This window comes from Anthonomus grandis, chromosome 12 (assembly GCF_022605725.1).
Source record: "Anthonomus grandis grandis chromosome 12, icAntGran1.3, whole genome shotgun sequence".
NCBI lineage: Eukaryota > Metazoa > Arthropoda > Insecta > Coleoptera > Curculionidae > Anthonomus > Anthonomus grandis.
The window spans coordinates 25857583-25877887 of record NC_065557.1 but is presented as its reverse complement, the minus strand read 5'-3'; the positions used below and the strand labels follow the sequence as shown (position 1 = coordinate 25877887).

Below are 20305 nucleotides of genomic sequence, written 5' to 3'. Positions count from 1 at the left end.
ATTGCGCAAATGGAAATCCAATAGTCAAAGGGTTCTGCGTTATCAGCAAATATATTATATTTTAGCAATCCTGAATAAAGTAAAGTTTAGGTAAGATTTGGTATTGCTTTAGTGATACTCTGCCATTTCAAATTATAGTATCCACTGCTGCCAAAAGAGTTACTAAACGTGTCATTCTTTCTCAATTAAAATATTTCATTTCTCAGGATTATTTAATTTAGCCATCGTGGTGGCAAAAATATTTCTGCAGTATCTTTGGTCAAATAAACTGTCTTCAGATAAGGATGTTCCTGATCACTTTAAACACAAGTGGTTACACTTTATCTAAAGTGCAATTCTGAATTTAGAAATGCATAAGTTAAATTTACTTAAGATTCGCAGACTCGTTTCGTGCAATATCTGAAGTTGGTAGATTGATTCGCTCTTGCACATAGATTCGCAGATGCATCGCAGGCTGCGTATGACGCATGTGTATATGTACGTACTGTTGATGAATGTGTAAGGATTTATATTTATATATGTTCGACAAATTGGAGTTAGTCCTTTAAAAACAATTTCTATTCTAAGATTAGAACTGTGTGCAGCTGTCTTGTTAGCAAAATTAGTTACTTACTATTTAGGTTCGCATATCATTAACTCTAAGATTTGACCGGGGTATATGATACTATGGTCATACTCGATTGTTATCTCTTGCGTGGATCAGAGCTTCACCTCATAATTTACAAGCTTTTGTTGGAAATCGAGTCACTGAGATACAAAAAATGATAAATATATCAGACTGGAGGCATGTTCCAATCAGCTATAATCTAGTACCCTTACGGTCCCGAGAGATAAGTCCAGCTATGCTAATTAATTCCGATTTATGGTTTTCATGAATCTAAATAGTTGTATTAGTTTTCTGATTTATAGCCTTTACATGTTTCTGTACATCATTTCAGTGATGAATTAGTAGAAATTCGAAAAAAATTACAATCCTTGGTTCAAGTTTACATCAACCTATTTCCTTTTAAAAGCTTATTGTTTACGCTTTATTAAAAATCTCAAGCTAGCTAAGGACCAAATAAATATTATTAAGTTAATACTTGAAGACGTGAATGAGGCCACAGTTCTTCTTGTCAAGATTCCACAAAGAAAATCATTTTCCGATAAAATTCAAGATCTTGCTAAGGGTCACTCTTTGACACCCTTGCTAACAGTAAATTATAAATATTTACTTAGATTTGCTTAAATTAGGATAGTTTTAAAAACACTATTATTTCGTACAAAACTTACTATAAAATTTAAACAAATCTTAAATTTCTGCGATAATGAATGTTGACCTGCCTAAGAAGAAGGGTCGAGCTTGAGGGATAAAATATCACAAAACAGTGTGTTATTAAAAAAAAACCTGCTTAATCGTGCAAAAGTAATTTGCTTCTGCATAAAACTAAATTAAACAAATAATCTGCTCTAAATAGTTAATATATAGCGCTAATATAATAAAACGATCAGTGTCAACAAACAAAGCAACCCGAGTGTTTGGAAGAAAACTAATCTGGAAGCCCAGGAAATTTACTAGAAAATTTTATGGACACACGAGAAACCAAACCACAAGGTGCGTACCTTGGAACATTATAACTTCGAACATTATTTTAAACTTAATATTATTTTTTAAAACAGCTCTTTTAGTTTTTTTGTGCACACCTTTTTTGCATGATGGCATTTTACAAGTGGGAGAAAGGCTTAAGCAGTTATCCTTTTCATATGGAAAATTACAGCTAATACTTATTTGTTCAAAGCATCACATGACTTAGCTCATTTTAAAATTTGAGCATATCTGAATGCTTAATTGTGGTCCTCAATTACTCTTATCTCATATCAGAGAAACGTATTGGCCAATCGCATCTAGAAATCTAGCAAGCCGTGTAGTTCATTTATTTTTAAACTTAAACCCGATTCCCCAATACCTTTGATGAGTAATTTTCCAGGTTGTCATGGGTCGCCACAAGCCCTATTTTTACATACAGGTGTGAACTACGCTGGTCCATTTATGATAAAGGATCGAATGTCGCGGAAGTTAAACATGTTATCTCTGTCTCTTTATCTGTATGGTGACTAAGGCAGTATATTTAGAACTTGTGTCATTATTGAGCACGGCCGCGTTTTTAGAATTATTCACATTTCAAAGTTTTATCGCAAGATGTGGCAAACCACCGTTTATTTAGAGAGACAATGATTGCAACTTCGTATATTCGCGGAACGAATTGCGTGAGTTAGAAGAGTTTCTGGAGCAGGTGGTCACGTGAATATAAAACGCAGTTGGAAGTCCGTTCTAAGCTGAACACTTAACTAAAGGTACACTAGTTTAGTTTATTTATATGTAACACACTGTTTGTTGTACCATATTTATGTTATTTCTTTTCGCGTATATGTTTATGAACTATGTTTTTGTTGTAACATAGAATAACCTTGAAAGACCTCTTTCAATAATATTCTTTAATTATAATTTATCTACGTTAGGTAAGGTCAGCGGCTGTATCAAAAAGGCGGTGTTGTTGGTTGTCGGTGAGATGTAAGGTAATTACATAGGAGGCCGCCCGGCGGTCGTTTTTGGCCGCGCCGTAGGTATCGAGTCGGTAAGGGAACTACCACCACCACGTTATTACCAGTTATCTACGAGCGGTCGAGATCGAGACGAGTAGGATCATATTCAGAGAGCGATGCACACAAAAAATATTATTATCGTCATAAGTTTAAGAATTTAAGGCCCTGGTCTTGCTAATAAAAAATAAAAAGCTCTTAATAAAAAATCAAGGAAACACTAATTAATGCAGTCCATTATTATATGAACACTTTTATGTAAGTGATTGTTAGTATATCAACTCCTTTTGACCAGTCGTATCGGCAGATAGTTAAGAATTTTGTGTGAGTAGTACCGAATGACGCCCCCAACCACAGGGCGCTGGGCGAGAAGAGTATATTTGTTGACATTGCAACATATACTTTTCTTTCATCTTAGATTTTTTTTAATTGAAGAAAAATTTTAAAATAGTATAAAAGTTAAAAAATAACTTTCTAGGTCTAATAGTAGGAGTAGTAAGGGTGGCGGAGCTAGAGCTCGTCAAGTAGGCCTGAACAGTTCCTTTTCGCCAACCCCAGAATTACCCACCCCTAAAATTTTCCTTCTCAGGCGACTCCACCTATCACAGATACCTAGCATTTAGTTATGAAGTTTCCTCCTCTGTACCGCAATTCGAACAGAGTAGGCTTTCTTTTATACCAAGAAGGTGTAGATGCATGTTTAGACTGTTGTGCCCGGTCAGGATTCCCACCAAGTTTTTAATACTTTGTCGGGTCTTTGTTAACATCCTTCTGTCCTTCTCCAATTCTTCCTTGTTTTTTTCCAGGCCCAAATATTAAGTGCCTGACAGACTTGTTTTTTGCTAAGACCGAAACAAGGTTCGGGGCCTACGAAGGGGTTAGTGGAAGCCTGTCGTGCCAGTTCGTCGGCAGTTTTTAATATTTAAGTTACTGTCAATATCAAATATCCTCGAATTAGTATAACTGGTATAATTGAGATTTGGTTATAACATTACTGATACTTATTTGTGCTAGCTGGGAAAGCACAATCTGTGTATATCTAATTTCGTTTCTATTAATGAACTATAAATAAAATTAACCAAAACAAAAGATCCAAATAACCCAAAATAAAAGATCTTTAGGAACACACTCCTTTCCGGAATATACTTACTGCAGAAAGACATTATGTCAGAAACCCATTAATGCTATTAACAATGTAAAAACTTTAACCTGATTCGCGGTGACTGTCATTTAATTGTTTTAAGGTAAACAACAAAACTCATTAAAATATTAGAAAACGCGCTTCCTTTTAAAGACCCATGGAACAACGTGGAAATGCTTAGAATTTTCTACTTTGTTTTTGCAATGGAAACCAATAAATTCAAGATAATATTAATAGTCAAAGCAAGCAAGTATACAAATAAAAAAAAAATTTAACTAAAATCTTACAATAAAATAACCTAAATTGGGGCTTAACTGAGGCTCTCTCAAGCAAAAGGTACTGTTACGTAATTCAGGAACATACTTCTTTCTGAAACACACTTATATGCTAGGAATACTCTTTTATGTTAGGAACACACTTTTTATTGACAACGTCAAAACTCGAACCTGACTCGCATTGGCTGTCGTTTAATTGTTTCTAAGATTAACAATGAAACTGATTAAAATGTCATGAGACGCGATCGCTTTTAAAGATTTATATGACCAGGCTCTGTCCCCAGGATTAAAACCAGTAGAATTCGTCTTTATCTTATAACGTAATTTCATTCTGTTACTTTCTAGGTGAAGTTTATCCCGCGCCTCTTCACGGACCATTTGCAAGTAATCTCATACATAGATGGTCGACGTACTCTTTCAAGGATTTCAGCTTTGTTATTCCCAACAACTGGCATACTTCTTGGCATGCTTTTGACTCAAAGTTCTCTACTTGGTCTGACTGTATCTCTCTGGGGACACCAAATCAGCATATCCAGTTCTGGAACAGTACTTCAGCTGCTGGAATCTGTTTTCGAGGAAAAACTATCAAATATGGCTCTTACATCTACGCTCTCTGAGACTCTTTTCAACAATCCACCTTGAATCACCAAAGAAATTCGATTCACACGACTAAGCTTTTGATTACTTTTTTAGACAATGTTGACATGTTTATTATTGCAAGGTCGCCTGGATAAAAAATTGGCATTTTGATGATGTTTGTCGTTTAATGTTTTTAAATTGAAACAGCCATTTCAGAGAAGCATGGTCTAAAAATGTCCTAAAAATGAATCCTTGACGCTGCAAATATTTATGGAATTGTTCAATATCTTTTACTGTCCATAGTTCTCGTCTGAGTTTCTTTTTGGCTTTGATAGCGTTTTACTGAAATAAGACATAATAATATAAGTCACCACCTCAATTTTTTTGTGAAAGTAGGGCTCCAATTCCAACATTGCTTATTTCTGTATATAAAATAAAAGTTTCTCCAGGAATGGGGCAAGTTTTCTTTATTTTTCTCTTTATTTTTTATATGGGGGTTTTGCAAGGGTATCGAAATTTCTGTATGTATAAAGGCCCAGAAAACTTAACTAGTGTTTGTCAGTGGGTCGTGGCCAATTTTCGATTATTTTTATTTCATTTGGCTCAGTCGTGGCATCATTTTCTAATTACATGGCCGATGTATCGAACTTACTTTGAAAATAAAAAACGTAAACTAGAATCCAAAATAAATTTTACCAGTATTTACTACAAAATACAATACGAGAAAAACTGGTCAAAAACTGTTAAAATGATTACAATAAAAACGAAATAAATAAACATAATAAATAATATATTTATTAGCATATTTAATTATATTTTGAATCCCTACGCGTAATATTTATAAGTTTATAATATATTATTTGTAAAAAAAAGGATCGCCCGAAATAATAAGAATTTCTACTATGGTGATAAAATTGTATGCCAGTTTATTCATTAACAAAAATTTATGGAAGATCCAATTAATAAGAAACCTGTTTAAATAAGTCTAATTTAATACAACTGACTGATGTAGTAGGGAGTGACTTTACGAGTGTAGAATTTTATTAATTTCATTCATGTTATCAAAAACTATACAAATATGCAAAGGTGCAGTAATTGCCGGGAGAGATAGGCAAAGGGCTTTGCTATGTGTGCATTAGCACTTCTGCCAAGTGCTTCTGTACATCTTGCTATCATAAATAGACACTTTATTGACACAATTAGAGTTGTTGTTGACTTAAAAAATTTATTTATGGGGATTACAGGATCGGGGCCTAGCAGCACTTTCGAGGAAACCAGTCTAGCAAGGAAGAGCAGGTCAATGTTCTGTACCTCCACTACCTTACGATTTAGAAATACTGTATCTAAGTGATTACGTACATTGATACTAAAATGGGCTGTGGCACCGTCATGCATGAACTAGCGGCCAATAAAGTGTTGCTTCAGCTGTAGAGGAATTTCTTCAAAAGGAATAGGTAACTCTTCCTGTAGGAAATGAAGGTAAGATTCTCCTGTTAGGCGTTGTGGGAGGAAATATGGGTCGATTAAATGATCGTCAATTAATCCAAGCCATATATTTACTGAAAACTGATGCTGAAAATGAGCCTCAAAGATTTTCTCAGCCCATAAGTGATGGTTATGGAAATTTCGTATTCAATGTCTTCGAAAAGTAGCCTCGTCAGTAAACAAAATACCATTTAAAAACTTAGAAATTGAGCGATTTGATAAAGAATCCATTGGTAAAAAAATAAACGACTAGAAAAACGAAATAAATACTTGTCGAGGGCGTCCGTAGTCAGCCGTTTGTTTCTTAAACGTACCATTTTCACGCTAACATTGGTGAAGACGAGCAAATATTGTGTGATGGGGTACTCTACGTCGTGGATATAACTCAGCATACAATCTTCAAGCTTGTCGACCATTTCCATTACTTCGGCCATAGATAAAATGCATATCTGACAGTTCCGCATTTGTAATATTGTCCATTTTTTTCCACAAAAGAAAAATTAATTACTTATTTCTAATAAATAAAAGCTTAATAGTGATGGAACGTTAATTTGACAGTTCATATTTCGCAGATAAATGTTGACAGTAGCCTACTAGATAATGTATTAAAGAAATGAAAAAATCGCGTCAAATTTTTATTTTTCATAAAACCGGCGACCACATACAAAAAAAACATAAGGCTTTTTGTCATAAATTAAACGAGGAGTTCAAAAATTATTTTTTATTTAAAATTTATCAGTGGCGTACCATTTTTTTCTTTAAAAAATTGAGATCATTACCCGTATGCGCGCCAATGGCGAACATAAAATTCTTAATTGCATGTCAAAAAATGCGCGATCACTACCTCTTAAAACCCTCCAAATTTCATTTGCATATCTCGATCGGTTTCAGAGCAATAAATAAATCATCAATTTCTAAGAAAATCTTTAACACCCCGTATCTCGGAAAACGAAGCATTGCGGACATACGTTTATATAGCAAACTGTCATTATTTTTCCATGCCGAATCACCGGCATTTCCTAACTACAATCATGAAAGCCATAGTTTCCAGTTCGTAACTGTGGTATGACATTTTAGTTTAAGACGTTTGCTGATTCATATAAACTACTGGTTTCATATTTTATAGTGGATACTAAGCTTTTACTACTAACTTAGATTAGATTTTTCAATACTTAAAAAAATAAAAATAAAAAAAACTGCTGTATCGCCGTTAGATTCTAAGTTTAAAGCTCAAGTCCTGCCAACCTTAACTTATTCTTTTTTAGAACATGGAAAAAAAGCGATAAAAAAAGGTAAGTCTGTTTTTATATAGATGTATTAAGGTTCATTTTAATATTCAAATTGAAAAAACATTTATCTGCCAAAGAAAAAAAAAACAAAATGTCAATTAATAAATTTACAATGTAAGTTTCCTAGCAAATAGGTATGCATCTCGAGTTTAAAAGATCAGATACATAAAACATTTAAAAAAAGGACTTATGCGATGCACCTTTAGATAATATATTTTAATTTCAGCACAAATATTTACATTTTCCAATTTAAAAAAAAAAACACAATGTGGTTGCTAAAGGCAAGGCCAGGCGACGAACAGAAAAAGAAGTCGCAGGATAAAGCGAAAAAAACTAATATATTTAATACTAATATTTCAGGATATTAGATTAATATTAGTCTAATAGTCCATGAGGACCATGATGTGTTTGTTACAGTACGATGATAATCTTGCAAAAAGTTACAACATAATCTTAAATATTTACTCTTAAATCAATTATATTAAGCATAGAAGTAAGCCGATTAACGTTAATATTAAAAAACAAAATTGATTTGATCATTGTGTCGACCACCAGGGATAATTTACATCCCTTATATGTTAACGGTGATATGATACAAGATCCTCAGATAATTTGCAACATTTTTAACGGTCACTTTTTAAATGAGGTTAATAAAAAGGGAGGTAATTTAAAACATAACATTCGGTATCCTTGTACTTTCAATTTTATTAATAACTTTTTCCTGAGTTATATAACTGAACATGAAGTCTATGAAGTTCTTCTACAGGTCTCAGAGAAAACCTCATGTGGCCCAGATGAGATTCCCTGTTTTATTTTGAGACATAAACTACATATAAGAATCGTTTTGTTGTCGGGGTTTATTATGGCTTAACTAAGGCTCTTGTTAACAAGGACCTTTTGTTTTAAACTTGAATCTTTTGGCATTCGCGGGCTAGCCTTGGATTAGATTATCTCTTATGTAACGGATAGGCGGTAATTTGTTTAGGTTTTATTGTCAATAAAAAAATTCAGATCGACCACTCAAGTTTTTGTTCACTCTGAATTTGCTGATGACACTTCCCTTATAGTTTCCAATGCGTAAAAGGCAAATCTCATTATAGACATAAATGTCCACTATAATAAAATTTTAGAATGGTGTATTGACAATGGATTATTTCTTAACCCTCAAAAATCAGCTTTCATTCAATTCTCTAATCTTCGTGTGGCCGATGGTAATCCTAAATCCTACCTTATAGGGCCAAATGAAAATTGCATAATAAATGTTAGGCCTACAAGATTCTTGGGAATCAATATGGATTCAGGCTTAAGTTCCTGTAATCACATCAATTACTTGAAATTAAAAATTAGTTTCATTGTGTTTTGTATTGACTAAACTGAAAAAGAAAGTCCACCTCAGTTCAATATTCTCCCCTATATACATGCACATGTGATGAGTCGCCTTTCCTACGGGATTATTGTATGGGGCTTATCCTCTGAGATTGGCAGACTACTTTTGCTGCAGAAGCGAATGCCATTGTGGATGCAGAATGGAGAGCTCGTGCTGCTCCAGTATTTTCGAGGTACAATATCAAGTTAATTTTCGCTAAAAAGCACAAACACTATTTCAGAGATAATGCCTTTTACAATAGGGGGTTCCGATCAGATATGCTTCATTCCTTAGTATTCCTCAACATGTAAGTGCCATGCTTGAAAAGTCTTCAATGTATAGGGTAATTAAAGGTTATAATGCACTCCCACCTTACATCAAAAATCTTAACAATTTTAATGAAAAATTTAAACTAGAATTTCTGCGTCTCTACTTACTGTGACTCACTCTATATTCTTTTGTTCAAGCTAAATATGCATGCCGTCAGTCTTGCCGAGTTTGTTTAAACAAAACTTTAATCTAAGTTTTGCTGTGTTACGTTTTAAGTTTTGTTGAACAAATCGTATCATGTAATTAGGGATAGGTACATTTTATTACTATTTTATTATATTGTTTTTAGTGTTTATAGTTTAGTGCAAATTTAAGACTTTTTGTTTTTACTTATTTTTAATTTTCCTAATTTATGTGACGCAATCTATATACATGTTATCTATCTTAAGCCTTTTTATGAATAAATAAAAAAATATATTAAAGATCCAATATATTTTGATACTGTATATCAATGTTGTTATGCACAGTCAACAGATCCACATTATTAATGATCACGTTTCCCAAGATTTTTTTATCTTAAATTTAATAAACTAGGATAAAAATCAACGACCAAAAAATAAGGAGTAGAAATAACCATCTGCCATAGAAATCAAAGCCATAAAGGCAAAATTAATAATAATGTTGCAAAGAAACGTTTTTTCCAATGATTTTAATTTTTTTCCTACATTGGTTACTAGCCAATTTTAATGTGAAGCATATGCCAGCAATACCTATGGAAAGGAAAGAAAAGGACCCAAGAAAAAAATCTTCTTTGGCCCAAAATGTAATAGACACAAAAATATTTGTAACAGCGGTTTTTTTAATAGTAGTCTGACAATATTTTGCCTAAAATAAAACTTATGGGGACTATAGCAAAATATTCGTGACTTAAAACGAATTAATCTGAGCTATTGTACAATTTTTAAAAGCGGAAAAAACTTTTGGAAGGCTCTTGGAAAAAAAATTGTAACTATTAAATATATAAAGCTAGTAAATAAGTTTAATACATAAATTTCCACGATCCGTAGAAATATCACAATATTGTGAAAAAGATCAGGTCTCATTAAAGTCGGCAAAATGGGTTTTAGCGTAGATTTTTTTATTGGCCTTTTTATAAAAAGAAAATAAATAAAATCTATATTGTTATAACGAATTTATAATTAGTTTCTTATTTTTTTGAATATTACGTCACTACTTTAATAAATATTAATTTAAAAAATACTATCTCATATGCTCAATTATTGGTAAAAAAAAAGTTATTCACGCCTTTAGAATAAATATGAACTCACATCTTTAACGATATGTCTATTCATTCTTGAGTTCTTCTTTCGTTATATCTACTTTAAAAATAAAAAAATACAATTATTATTTCATAAAAGTAAAACGTTAAGGTATAGTTTATTGTATACTATTTAAAGACGTTCACAAAATACATTTAATAGAATGAGTTTCTAAGCAAATATACATACCATCAAGCAAACTTTGAAACTTGAATTTTTAGTGATAGGAAATCAGTATAAAACCTACCTATACCTTACCTTACTAAAGGAAAAAATAATTTTTATCAGTGGCGTCCGTAAAGGGTTTACTTTTTAATAAAAAAAAGTACGCAACTCCATTTTTCTAAAATAAATTTTATTTTTTAAATCTTGTTTAGTTTTGAGTAAATTTGTATTCTTGATTTTTTATTTGACGCATTGCTTTTATTTGGGGTAAATTTATAAAGTTCATTCTTGGAATGGTCAAATTATATTTACTCAATAAGATTTATTTTTCTTAAGTTTATAATTTTTAAATTATTTGACTTAAAAATTAATTAAATTAAGTAAATTATACTTAATCTAAACTTATTTACGCATAAACAGTTCACCTTGTAAAAAAACTCAAGAATACAATAAATTTAATTCAGAAAAATACAGTAAAGTACTGTTTTTTTATTAGAACATAATTACAATAAACCTCTTACGAATATCGCTGATAAAAATTAATTTTTCTTGTACGTCAAAAAATGTCACCCTGATGTATAAAACACATCTGCAAGTTAATAAAAAAATATATATCTATATTTGGTAGTGAAGTTATTAATTTTTTTTTAAATTTTTATTATCCTGTAGATCCAAAAGTAAGACGTCTAGGACATACATTCATATAAAAAGTTGTTCTTATTTTTTGATGGAGTAAAAAAATAATCACCCTGTAGAGTTTGTAATTTCTTAAAATTGATAGCTGTTGCCAAATCAAAGACTTTCCATTTATAAATTCCATTTACAATAATGGGTAATATTAGTTTTGGTTTAACTGCAGCCATCAGTCTTAGGGAAAAATAAATTACATAAACGCCATATCCTTTCATGTCAAGTTATCCTGAAATATCAACATCTATAAACATCTTATAAAAACCTTCATTTATTTGGAGGGAAGTTTTTGTTAAAATATCATTTCATCAAAAAAAAATAACATCCCTTCCACGTAAGCAAAATATTCATTTTGTTCTTTTTTTAAAGTCATTTTATTAGAAGACGCACATTTAAATTTTGTGTTAAACTTGTACTTTGTTAACACAAAATATTTATTTTTTTATATCTATCTAGTGTCTTCAAGTGAAACATACAACATAACAGAAAAATATTACATTAAACCTGTAACATAAAAAGTTTATCACTTTTTATTACTAATTACGCAACTAACTAATTTAACTTTTTATTAAATAAAAGATATTTACACGAAAAGGGTATTTTTTGCCGAAGATAACATTTTGAAATTATTTTGGGCATATTGTCGTACTATTTTACTAAGCCGTTGCGGTTAGAGAACTATCATAACTGAAATGGCCTCCCAATGTGTAGCTGAAATAAAAAATTTAAATATGATATTCTATTGTTTCTATGAATTATTTAACCTAAAAGTATGAGATAAACATATTTTACGTTTTTCAAAAAGTTAAAATTTTGCATTTAACTTTAAATAAGGAAACAACTATATATACCTACAAAAAAAATTAAAATCCAAGAGTCATATATAAATAGTCAGCATTATAAAGTTTAATTAACAATATTCTATAAAAAACAAATACACCAGATATTTTTTTTGCTTTTCTAACAGACAGATCTAGTTTGATATATCTTTTGGCCTGGTTGTCATTTAAAAACGTATGAGAAATTAAAATTCAAAATAATAAATATTATATATAATAAATATAAAAATCATTAATAATACAAAATTTTAAATACCACTACTTAAAAAACTGGTATAGGTTTGACAATAATTGAAAATACACATATTTTTTACGTAATAATTTATGCAAAGTGTTAAAAAAGAAAATTTTAAAACATTCTAAAAAATCTATAAAAGTAGGTTCATAAAGGGATAGCGTTATTACAAATATTAATACAAAATAGCCTTTAGACCCAAAATATTAGGCTAAAATATTTTACTGTAATAATCATTAATCCTTAAAAAATTAGAATTCAGTATTAGGCATAAAAATAGACTTTAGACTACTTTGTCTAAAAATGTACACGGCCAAAAAAAGATAAAAATTAAAATAAATCTGCTTTATAATTTTAACTTTAACACCCTGTTAAACACATATCTTCTTTTCGAGACTTTGATGAATTGGCATGTTAACAGCAATGATAATATAGATAAAAGATGCCTCAAAGATATTTTGGAATGGGTCTATTATTATCAGGTTTATGATATATATATGCCCAAATGCATTTCATAATTATTAAAGACATAGAACATAAGATGATGCAACAAATAACAAGCCTAATCAAACTAAGAAAAATATTTTAATTGAAACTATATGGTTTGTAAATTTAACTACCTATTTACATAAAAAACTTTATTTTTTATCCTATACCGTGTTATAAAATTTATTTTTGAAAGCAATAAGATTATTAAGAATAATGTATAACGAAATAATATGGTGTGTCATCCATGAAAATTGCAAAAGGACGTCAACAAAATTACCATAAACAAAAAGCGTAATCATAAATGGAACTTACCTATGTATACTTTGTTATTGTATACTATGTTCGTTGCACTTGTTCTTTATGCTACTAACAGCTAATAGCCTACACATATATTATAAAAAGAAAAGAAATTATTTTTTTGACTAAGATTGTGAGATTTTCATGTGTATGATATTCCATTATTTCAGTATAAGATTACACAGTGGCATATATGCGATATCGGGGTCATTTCATCAAATATTTGAGGTGTAATTATCAAGTCTAAGAACTAGATATATAAATTCTATTCAATTTTATGCCTTTTGTAAATAGAATAGTATATGATATACGTATATTCTACAGTTTAATACATATACGTTGACCCTATACGATTGATAAATACACGAAAACCAAAAGTTTACCAAAAAACGATGAATACACATATATGTGAGTTGCTTGAGTTGCTTGGGCGTTGGTGAAATTGGCTTAAATATTATTCAATAATTGGCTTTTTTTTCTTTTCAATTTAAAAAAAAAAGTTACGCGCGATTTTGAAAAGAAGAAATGAGCTCAAAGGTCGGTAGATAAAACCTCAGCTACTGAATATATAATATTATACCTCAAGTAAATTATTGTATTTAAAAATTATTAATAGAATTAAATATAACGAAAGCTATCGTCAAAGATTTAAGTTAATATTTCACCAAAATACGTAAATAAGTTTATTTCCTTTTTCTTTTTTTTATAATTGAGCATATAAGTATTTTCTAGATTGATATTTATTGAAATAGAAACATAATAAATAGCAAAAGAGAAAACAAAAAAAAAACAAATATAATAAATAATGCACAGAATTAGTGGAAAAATAATAAGGAATACAACCATCAACGAATTGAATCGAAGCCCTATAGATCGAGATATTGGAAATTCTATGAAAAAACAAGACAAAAAACTCGTTTTTTGCCATGGTAATCATAAACATAAACGTTTAACGGGTTTCTAGCTCAAAATATACATATTTTCAATATATGCAATGCATTGAAAAATTCTATTTTCTGGTTATAGACCATTTAAAAATTAATAAAAATTATTAGTATTATTTATCTCACATGTAATCTAAAATTTAACACCCTTTGAATAATACGATTACTACTATTTCCATTCCTATGTTCTTGATAAATGCCTACAAACTTTTACTATTATTATTATTTTCCTAAAAAATACATTACTTATTAGTTATTTAGTTACATTTCAAAAGTGGTTGTTCCCAATAATATGCTATGTAAAAAAATAAAGTAAATGCCAAAATTAATGGTTTGAATATTTTAAATAGGCGTGTAAAAGATTTAAGTCATGAAATGCAATGAAAACTATTTTTTCATAATTACTTGATTAAAAATTAAAACTTTTAACGCATTCATAGCACCCTTATTTTAAATTAAAAGAAAATTCTATGATTATAAAACTAACAAATAAAATATCATTGTTTTCAGAATATTATTTTTTATCAAAATACGTAAGTCTATACCAAGTGTCCCATTTAAGAAAGTTAGTGTCACTTCCTGTTAAACCAGAAGGGATGGAAAACAGATTATGTTAAATAATGCTTGTTTAACTATTCTATTGATATACCAAATTTCATTTGTTTATCTTGAAAAGTACAAAAATTATTAAGTATTCCCTTTTTTCTGTATCACCCGGTATATCCCTAATAATGCTCCAGCTTTTTAAATCAGTTAAAATCTGATTATGTTAAAAAAAATTATTAATATTATATACATGTTATTCAGCAAAAATAATATAAATCTTTTTTCACCTTCTCTTTTGATTTCTTACGAAAACTAATAAAGAGGCCGAGTTTAATATTAACGAACTAAATATTATTAACTGAGTTAAATATTATCATTTTAAGGTGAACTTAAAAGTGATTTTTTTTTTCGAAAATATCTAAATATTTGTTCTTTTAAAAGCAGATCCCTAATGGTGTTCTAAATTTCAATCGGGATATAAATAAATAGGTTAAATTTGATTCTGAATAGAAATATTTTCTTTTGTTTCTCCAAAATGCAAATAAGCTATATAAACTTATAATGATTTTTATCAGGGCCTATATAATGATTTGAATCTATTAAAAAAATTAATCTTTAGAAATATCCTAATGAACTAATAAATTTTATTTTTGGAAAATGGTGTAAAGCTTAATTCTTAATCTTTAATACCTTTTATACCTCATGAATTACCCTTTCAAATCTTAGTTTACTTCTAAATCTACTAGAGTGACGGTTGAGCTGCGATTTTTTTAATTTATAAATATACTAGGAAAAGACTGCAAATATTTACGATAGAAAAGATAATTAAAAAAAAATGTTTAGAAAATATGCTACAATGTTGGTAATTAACATAGAGTTTTCACAAATGAGGACTTGCAAAAATTTGTTTAAATTTTACTTCATACCGTAGTACGTAAAAGTAATACGCAAGTAGGAAAAAGTAATTTTCAGAGAATATTTAAAAGTATAAATTTAATAAAAGTTTTTTGGATTCTTATCTTCGTATACTTCTAAAAGATTTTTAATTAATAAATAAGAAATAATAATATTGTAATGAAAATGTAAATACGTTAATTATTGTCATAGTTTTTGTGCTGTTTTGCGCTTATATTGTAGTTTGATTAGTTTATTAAGTTTTTTTTTAAGGTTTTACTTAAGTTTAGAACAATATTTTCATCTATAGTGGCTAGTTTTTAGTCGTTCATTTTGTTTGATATTGATTTGCTTTGACTGTCAGTATTCTTTTTAGATTATTGAACTCTATTGACAAAAACAATATAGATTATAATAATTCTAAGCATTCAATAATTCCAAGCATTTCCAAATTATTCCATGGGTCTTTAAAAGGGATCGCGTTTTATGAAATTTTAGTCAGTTTTGTTGTTCACCTTATAGTAGGGGGGCCGTCATGGGGACCTATTGGATTGAGAAAATTAGGTCCTATAATGAAAAAAAGGTTATGTTAGTTTGCTATTTTAGTGGGGTAGTGAGCAGGTACAAATCTTCAAAAATTTTTAAAAATCAATTACATGGAAATATTCGAGCGCGTCAGATATTCATCAGCTATGTCTTTCTGATAACCAAGAGATAATAATCTGACGAGTAGTGAGCGGAACGTTGTCACAAAAAGAGATAGGAAAAAGAAAATTAAAAAAAGTTATTCAAGCCAGATATTCAATGTCAGATATTCAGATGTCAGATATTCAGAGGGGACGTTAAGTAAACTCAAAAAAGTATCATATTCAAAACTCTGATTTCTCATTTGGATGAGACCACAAGTCATGACTGATTTTTGAAGACGTAAAAAAATCCAACCTTAAATTATTCGGGCGCGTCAGATTTTTATACAGATGGTTCAACTTGATATCCTGGTCGTCCTAAACAATAATCTGAAAATTAAATGGGGGAACACTGTTAATCTGACAATTAGAAAAAAATTTTTTTTTCATTATTGGATGTATCTAAACAATATATAGTTACTTGCATAATGCTATTATTTATTGATGAAAATTAGAGAGAAAAATAATAAAAATAAGTATCTTAACCTTCATCTTCACTTGATTGCTCTACAAAGTTGGTTTACACTTGGTAAAATTCTTCGTCATCTCGAGTTTTTGTAAGTAAACATGAACTTTACACTTTTTTATTTATTATATATTGTACTATTAAAAGGAAAACGTACCTGAGTGTAAATCTATATCTCCTAAAATGTGAGGTGCTACACGATGTTCTCAGTAGCTGTACGCTCCACACTATGTTTATGGTTTTAGCTACAACGCTCCATAAAAATCGTCACGTCAAATCAATCACGTTCGAGTATTTCAAGGTTAGGTTTTTTTTTTACAAACTTATGACTCACCCATTTCCTTACGAAATACTTAAATCGCAATGCAGATTATTGAATTATACACTCTTCTTCATGTTCTTAACTCATCATGTCTTGGTCTGACTGGCAGAGAATTCTGAAAAAACTGAATAGCTCCGATAGAACAAGCACCTCAAAAAATTTAAATAGCTAAGTGATGTGAAGATTTCTTAATGTTTCAAGAAATGAGGACACAGGGAGTAATAGATCATCCCAGTGTCCTTGGATATCTGCAGTTTAAAAAAAGGACAGATCTACTAGATTTAGTGTTAAATATCGGCCACTGAATGGCATTACCAAGGGAGGTAGTTACCCTTTGAGACCTGATGACACCCTGGACACGCTATCAGGTTTACAATGGTTTTCAACGCTCGATCTGAGGAGTGGATGCTAGCAGGTAAAAATGCATTCAGAAGTAAGGAAATGACCGCTCGACTGGAACAGGACTTTCGCAGTTTACAGTCATGCTCTTTGAACTCTGCAATGCTCTAGTATCTTTAAAAGGCTTATAGAACTGTGAAACCTGGAATAACTTGGGAATCATGCTTAGTTTATCTAAATAAGCATATGAGAAATATGACCTTATCATACTGGAAAAAAGATTTAAAGACTAGCCACAAAGTTGTTAAGCTCCGAGAGGCCAACCCGACACTAAGTTATGACCTTGAATTCAAACATGGCAATATTGTCTTAAAAAGGAATTGAAACAACATCGAGAGATATTTGCTTGTTATACTAAAGGTGTTATTTTATATATAAATAACATTGCGATTGTTTTTAACATGCTTTTATTAGCTCGAGTTGTATCTGTGTTGTATGTAACGGCATCTTTGAGCCTAAATTTCACTGGTTTCTAAAAGACTGATCAACTTGAAACTTTGCATACGTATTAAGGAGAAATTCTTTTTTAGATCCTCTATAGGACAGTAAGGGAGATAGAGCTAGCGCGCGATCTACGTACGCATCCTGCACTATCAGGGTTACTCTTACTAATTTCTGGAGTCTACAACTTACTCTTTCGAACTTCGATTGGCGTTTCGTACTTGGCGGCTCTGCACAACGGACACCAAAATTTCTTTAGGGCAGTTGCATTCTCACCTTTGTTATTTCTTACACATGCGTTTTTCGAACATAAATTTTGAAATTCTTTAATGAAACAAAATTTGGTAAGTAAATAAGGAATTAATCGTGATCAAAATATTTTAATTCATAAAGTTTTTTGATTTAAGTACAATAAACAAATATGAATTAAAATAGTTTGAAAAGAAAAAGTCCATTCTGAAGTGGAGTCAATACATGACTCCACTTCAGAATGGAGTCTATAGAAGTAAATATAATATTGAAAAGTTAGTAGGGGAAGTCTTTTCTCCACAAATAAAATGCTAATCCTCTAATTTCATTTAGAATTTATTTTGTGTATTACCTCAAATAAAAATTATATTAAAATATATAATATATAAGTTACTAACAGAATAATTCAAATCAGAGAAAAAAGTGCGGGGTGCTCGATATGTTAAATGTGACAATTATTCTATGGGCAACTATCTATGAGAGAAGAGTTATGAAAATGGAGTAAAATGCACCCCATGCTTTATAAATATATAAAAAAAAACAGTTAAACTTAAATAAATCCATATATGGCGATGACTATTAGAATTTACCTATTGTCCTTCAAAATATTTTGAATCGTTGTTCTTGATATGCCTAATTAAAGGGATAATGCTCTTGTGCTAACATAAGGATCTCCTTCAATATATCCCAGTACGCTGTTAATATTGTCCACATTTCTTCTAATTCTTGGTCGTTGAAACCTAGGCCGAAAACTACCATTGGCTCGTAAGTTCGCCACTAATCGGGGAAAAAATCTAATATCGCAAGGACTTCGATTTGGATATCGAGCAGCATAAACTCTTTTTGCTACTGCAGCATTTTGAAGACATTCAAAATAAACCGCAAGCATATCAACAGCTTCATCGCTCGTAAAACGCATTTTGCAAAAACAAAAAATGCTCAAGTAACGTAAAACTTTTGACAACTTACTATTGACAATTTGAGGAATGTTTATAATTTGAGTAGACATTTGTTTTGTTGCATTCCATGGCCTGCTTTCTAATAATTATTTTTTCGTATTATATCCATAGTGAATATATAACATAAAATAGGTCTTATTTTTGATATAAGCATTATTAATACTTACCTTTTAGTGATATTAGGTAATATTTTCAAAAATAGTAAATTTTGTTTTCAAAAGTAGTGAATTTTAAAAAATTCCAAAATAATTAGTATAAAAAAATTAAAATTTAAGGGTATAAAATATACTTTGGCCTATATTTTAGGTTAGAAACAAGATATCGAGTTGCGGTTTTCGCAAGATTATTTAGACATCATTTAGCTATTTTTATATAAAAAAAAATCATATCAACGCATTTAAGTTTTTTGAGAAAATTAGTCATTTGTGTCAGAAAGCCGAAAAAAGCCCTCTAGCGGCGAGATGTAAAATTAAAAAAACATGAAATATAATAATATTCGTAGCTTAATAATAGCTCTTTTCAACTAGCCCAAGTTTGATAAAATCGGCTAAGGCGTTTTTAGTATACAGGGTGTGTTTTAAGCCAACTTTTGAACACCCCCCACCACTTTATTTTTAGAGATACAGCAAAACTATTCAAATAAAAAAGGTTCGGATTAGTCTCTACTTTAATAATCAGCTATTTTTTTGTTAGGTTAATTCAGCAAAATTTACAGAAACATCAGTTTTCTAGATTTAAGATTGCAGTTGCCCTCCCTAGCGGCCATTTTAGAAACTTGAAAATATTTTCCAGGTCATTCTCTTGGCCATTTTAGTAATAAATTTTTTTATCGCAGGCTTCTACGATGAATAGTTTCACAGATACAGTACCTCGCATTCTTATTTGGCCACCCTATATATGTAACTTTATATATGTACATATATAAAGTGTATATGTACACTTACTTTGGCTTCATTCTTAATCTTATCCACTAAACCTCTATTATCCTGTCCATGTTCACTCTTGTGGTGATGATCACTCTTATGATTTTGAGACTGCTTCGCACTAGCTTTCACCTGTAAAAATTATGCATGTAAGCAAGTTTAATTAATTCGGTTGGCCACTACGAAGCAACGCAAGAAACTAAGTAAAATTAAAAATAAGAAAAGTAAGTAAAAAGCAGTAAGTATTAAATCATAAAAGAGATTAAAGGTCATAGTAAAAAAAATATAAAAGAAAATCTACAATTGTGTTTTCAGTAAGATACGTTAAAAAATGCAAAATTTGCATTGGTTCTTGGAGACATCTTACCTTAAAAATAATTGTATTTAAAATTCAAAAATAGATATAATAAACAATAAAAAAGATCTTTAAAAGAACTTACAAAATACTACTTTGTTT

General features: G+C 30.2%; 1 protein-coding gene across 7 annotated transcripts in view; it reads right to left on the bottom strand.

Moving 5' to 3' along the window:
- The window catches only part of LOC126743388 (uncharacterized), a 347135-nt gene that overhangs the window by 119008 nt on the left and 207822 nt on the right, over positions 1-20305 (bottom strand). For all 7 annotated transcript variants that reach the window (XM_050450456.1, XM_050450452.1, XM_050450450.1 and 4 more), the window contains one exon: positions 19870-19980. In XM_050450456.1, coding sequence (XP_050306413.1) covers positions 19870-19980 — 111 coding nt within the window. The remainder of the gene's footprint in view (positions 1-19869; positions 19981-20305) is intronic.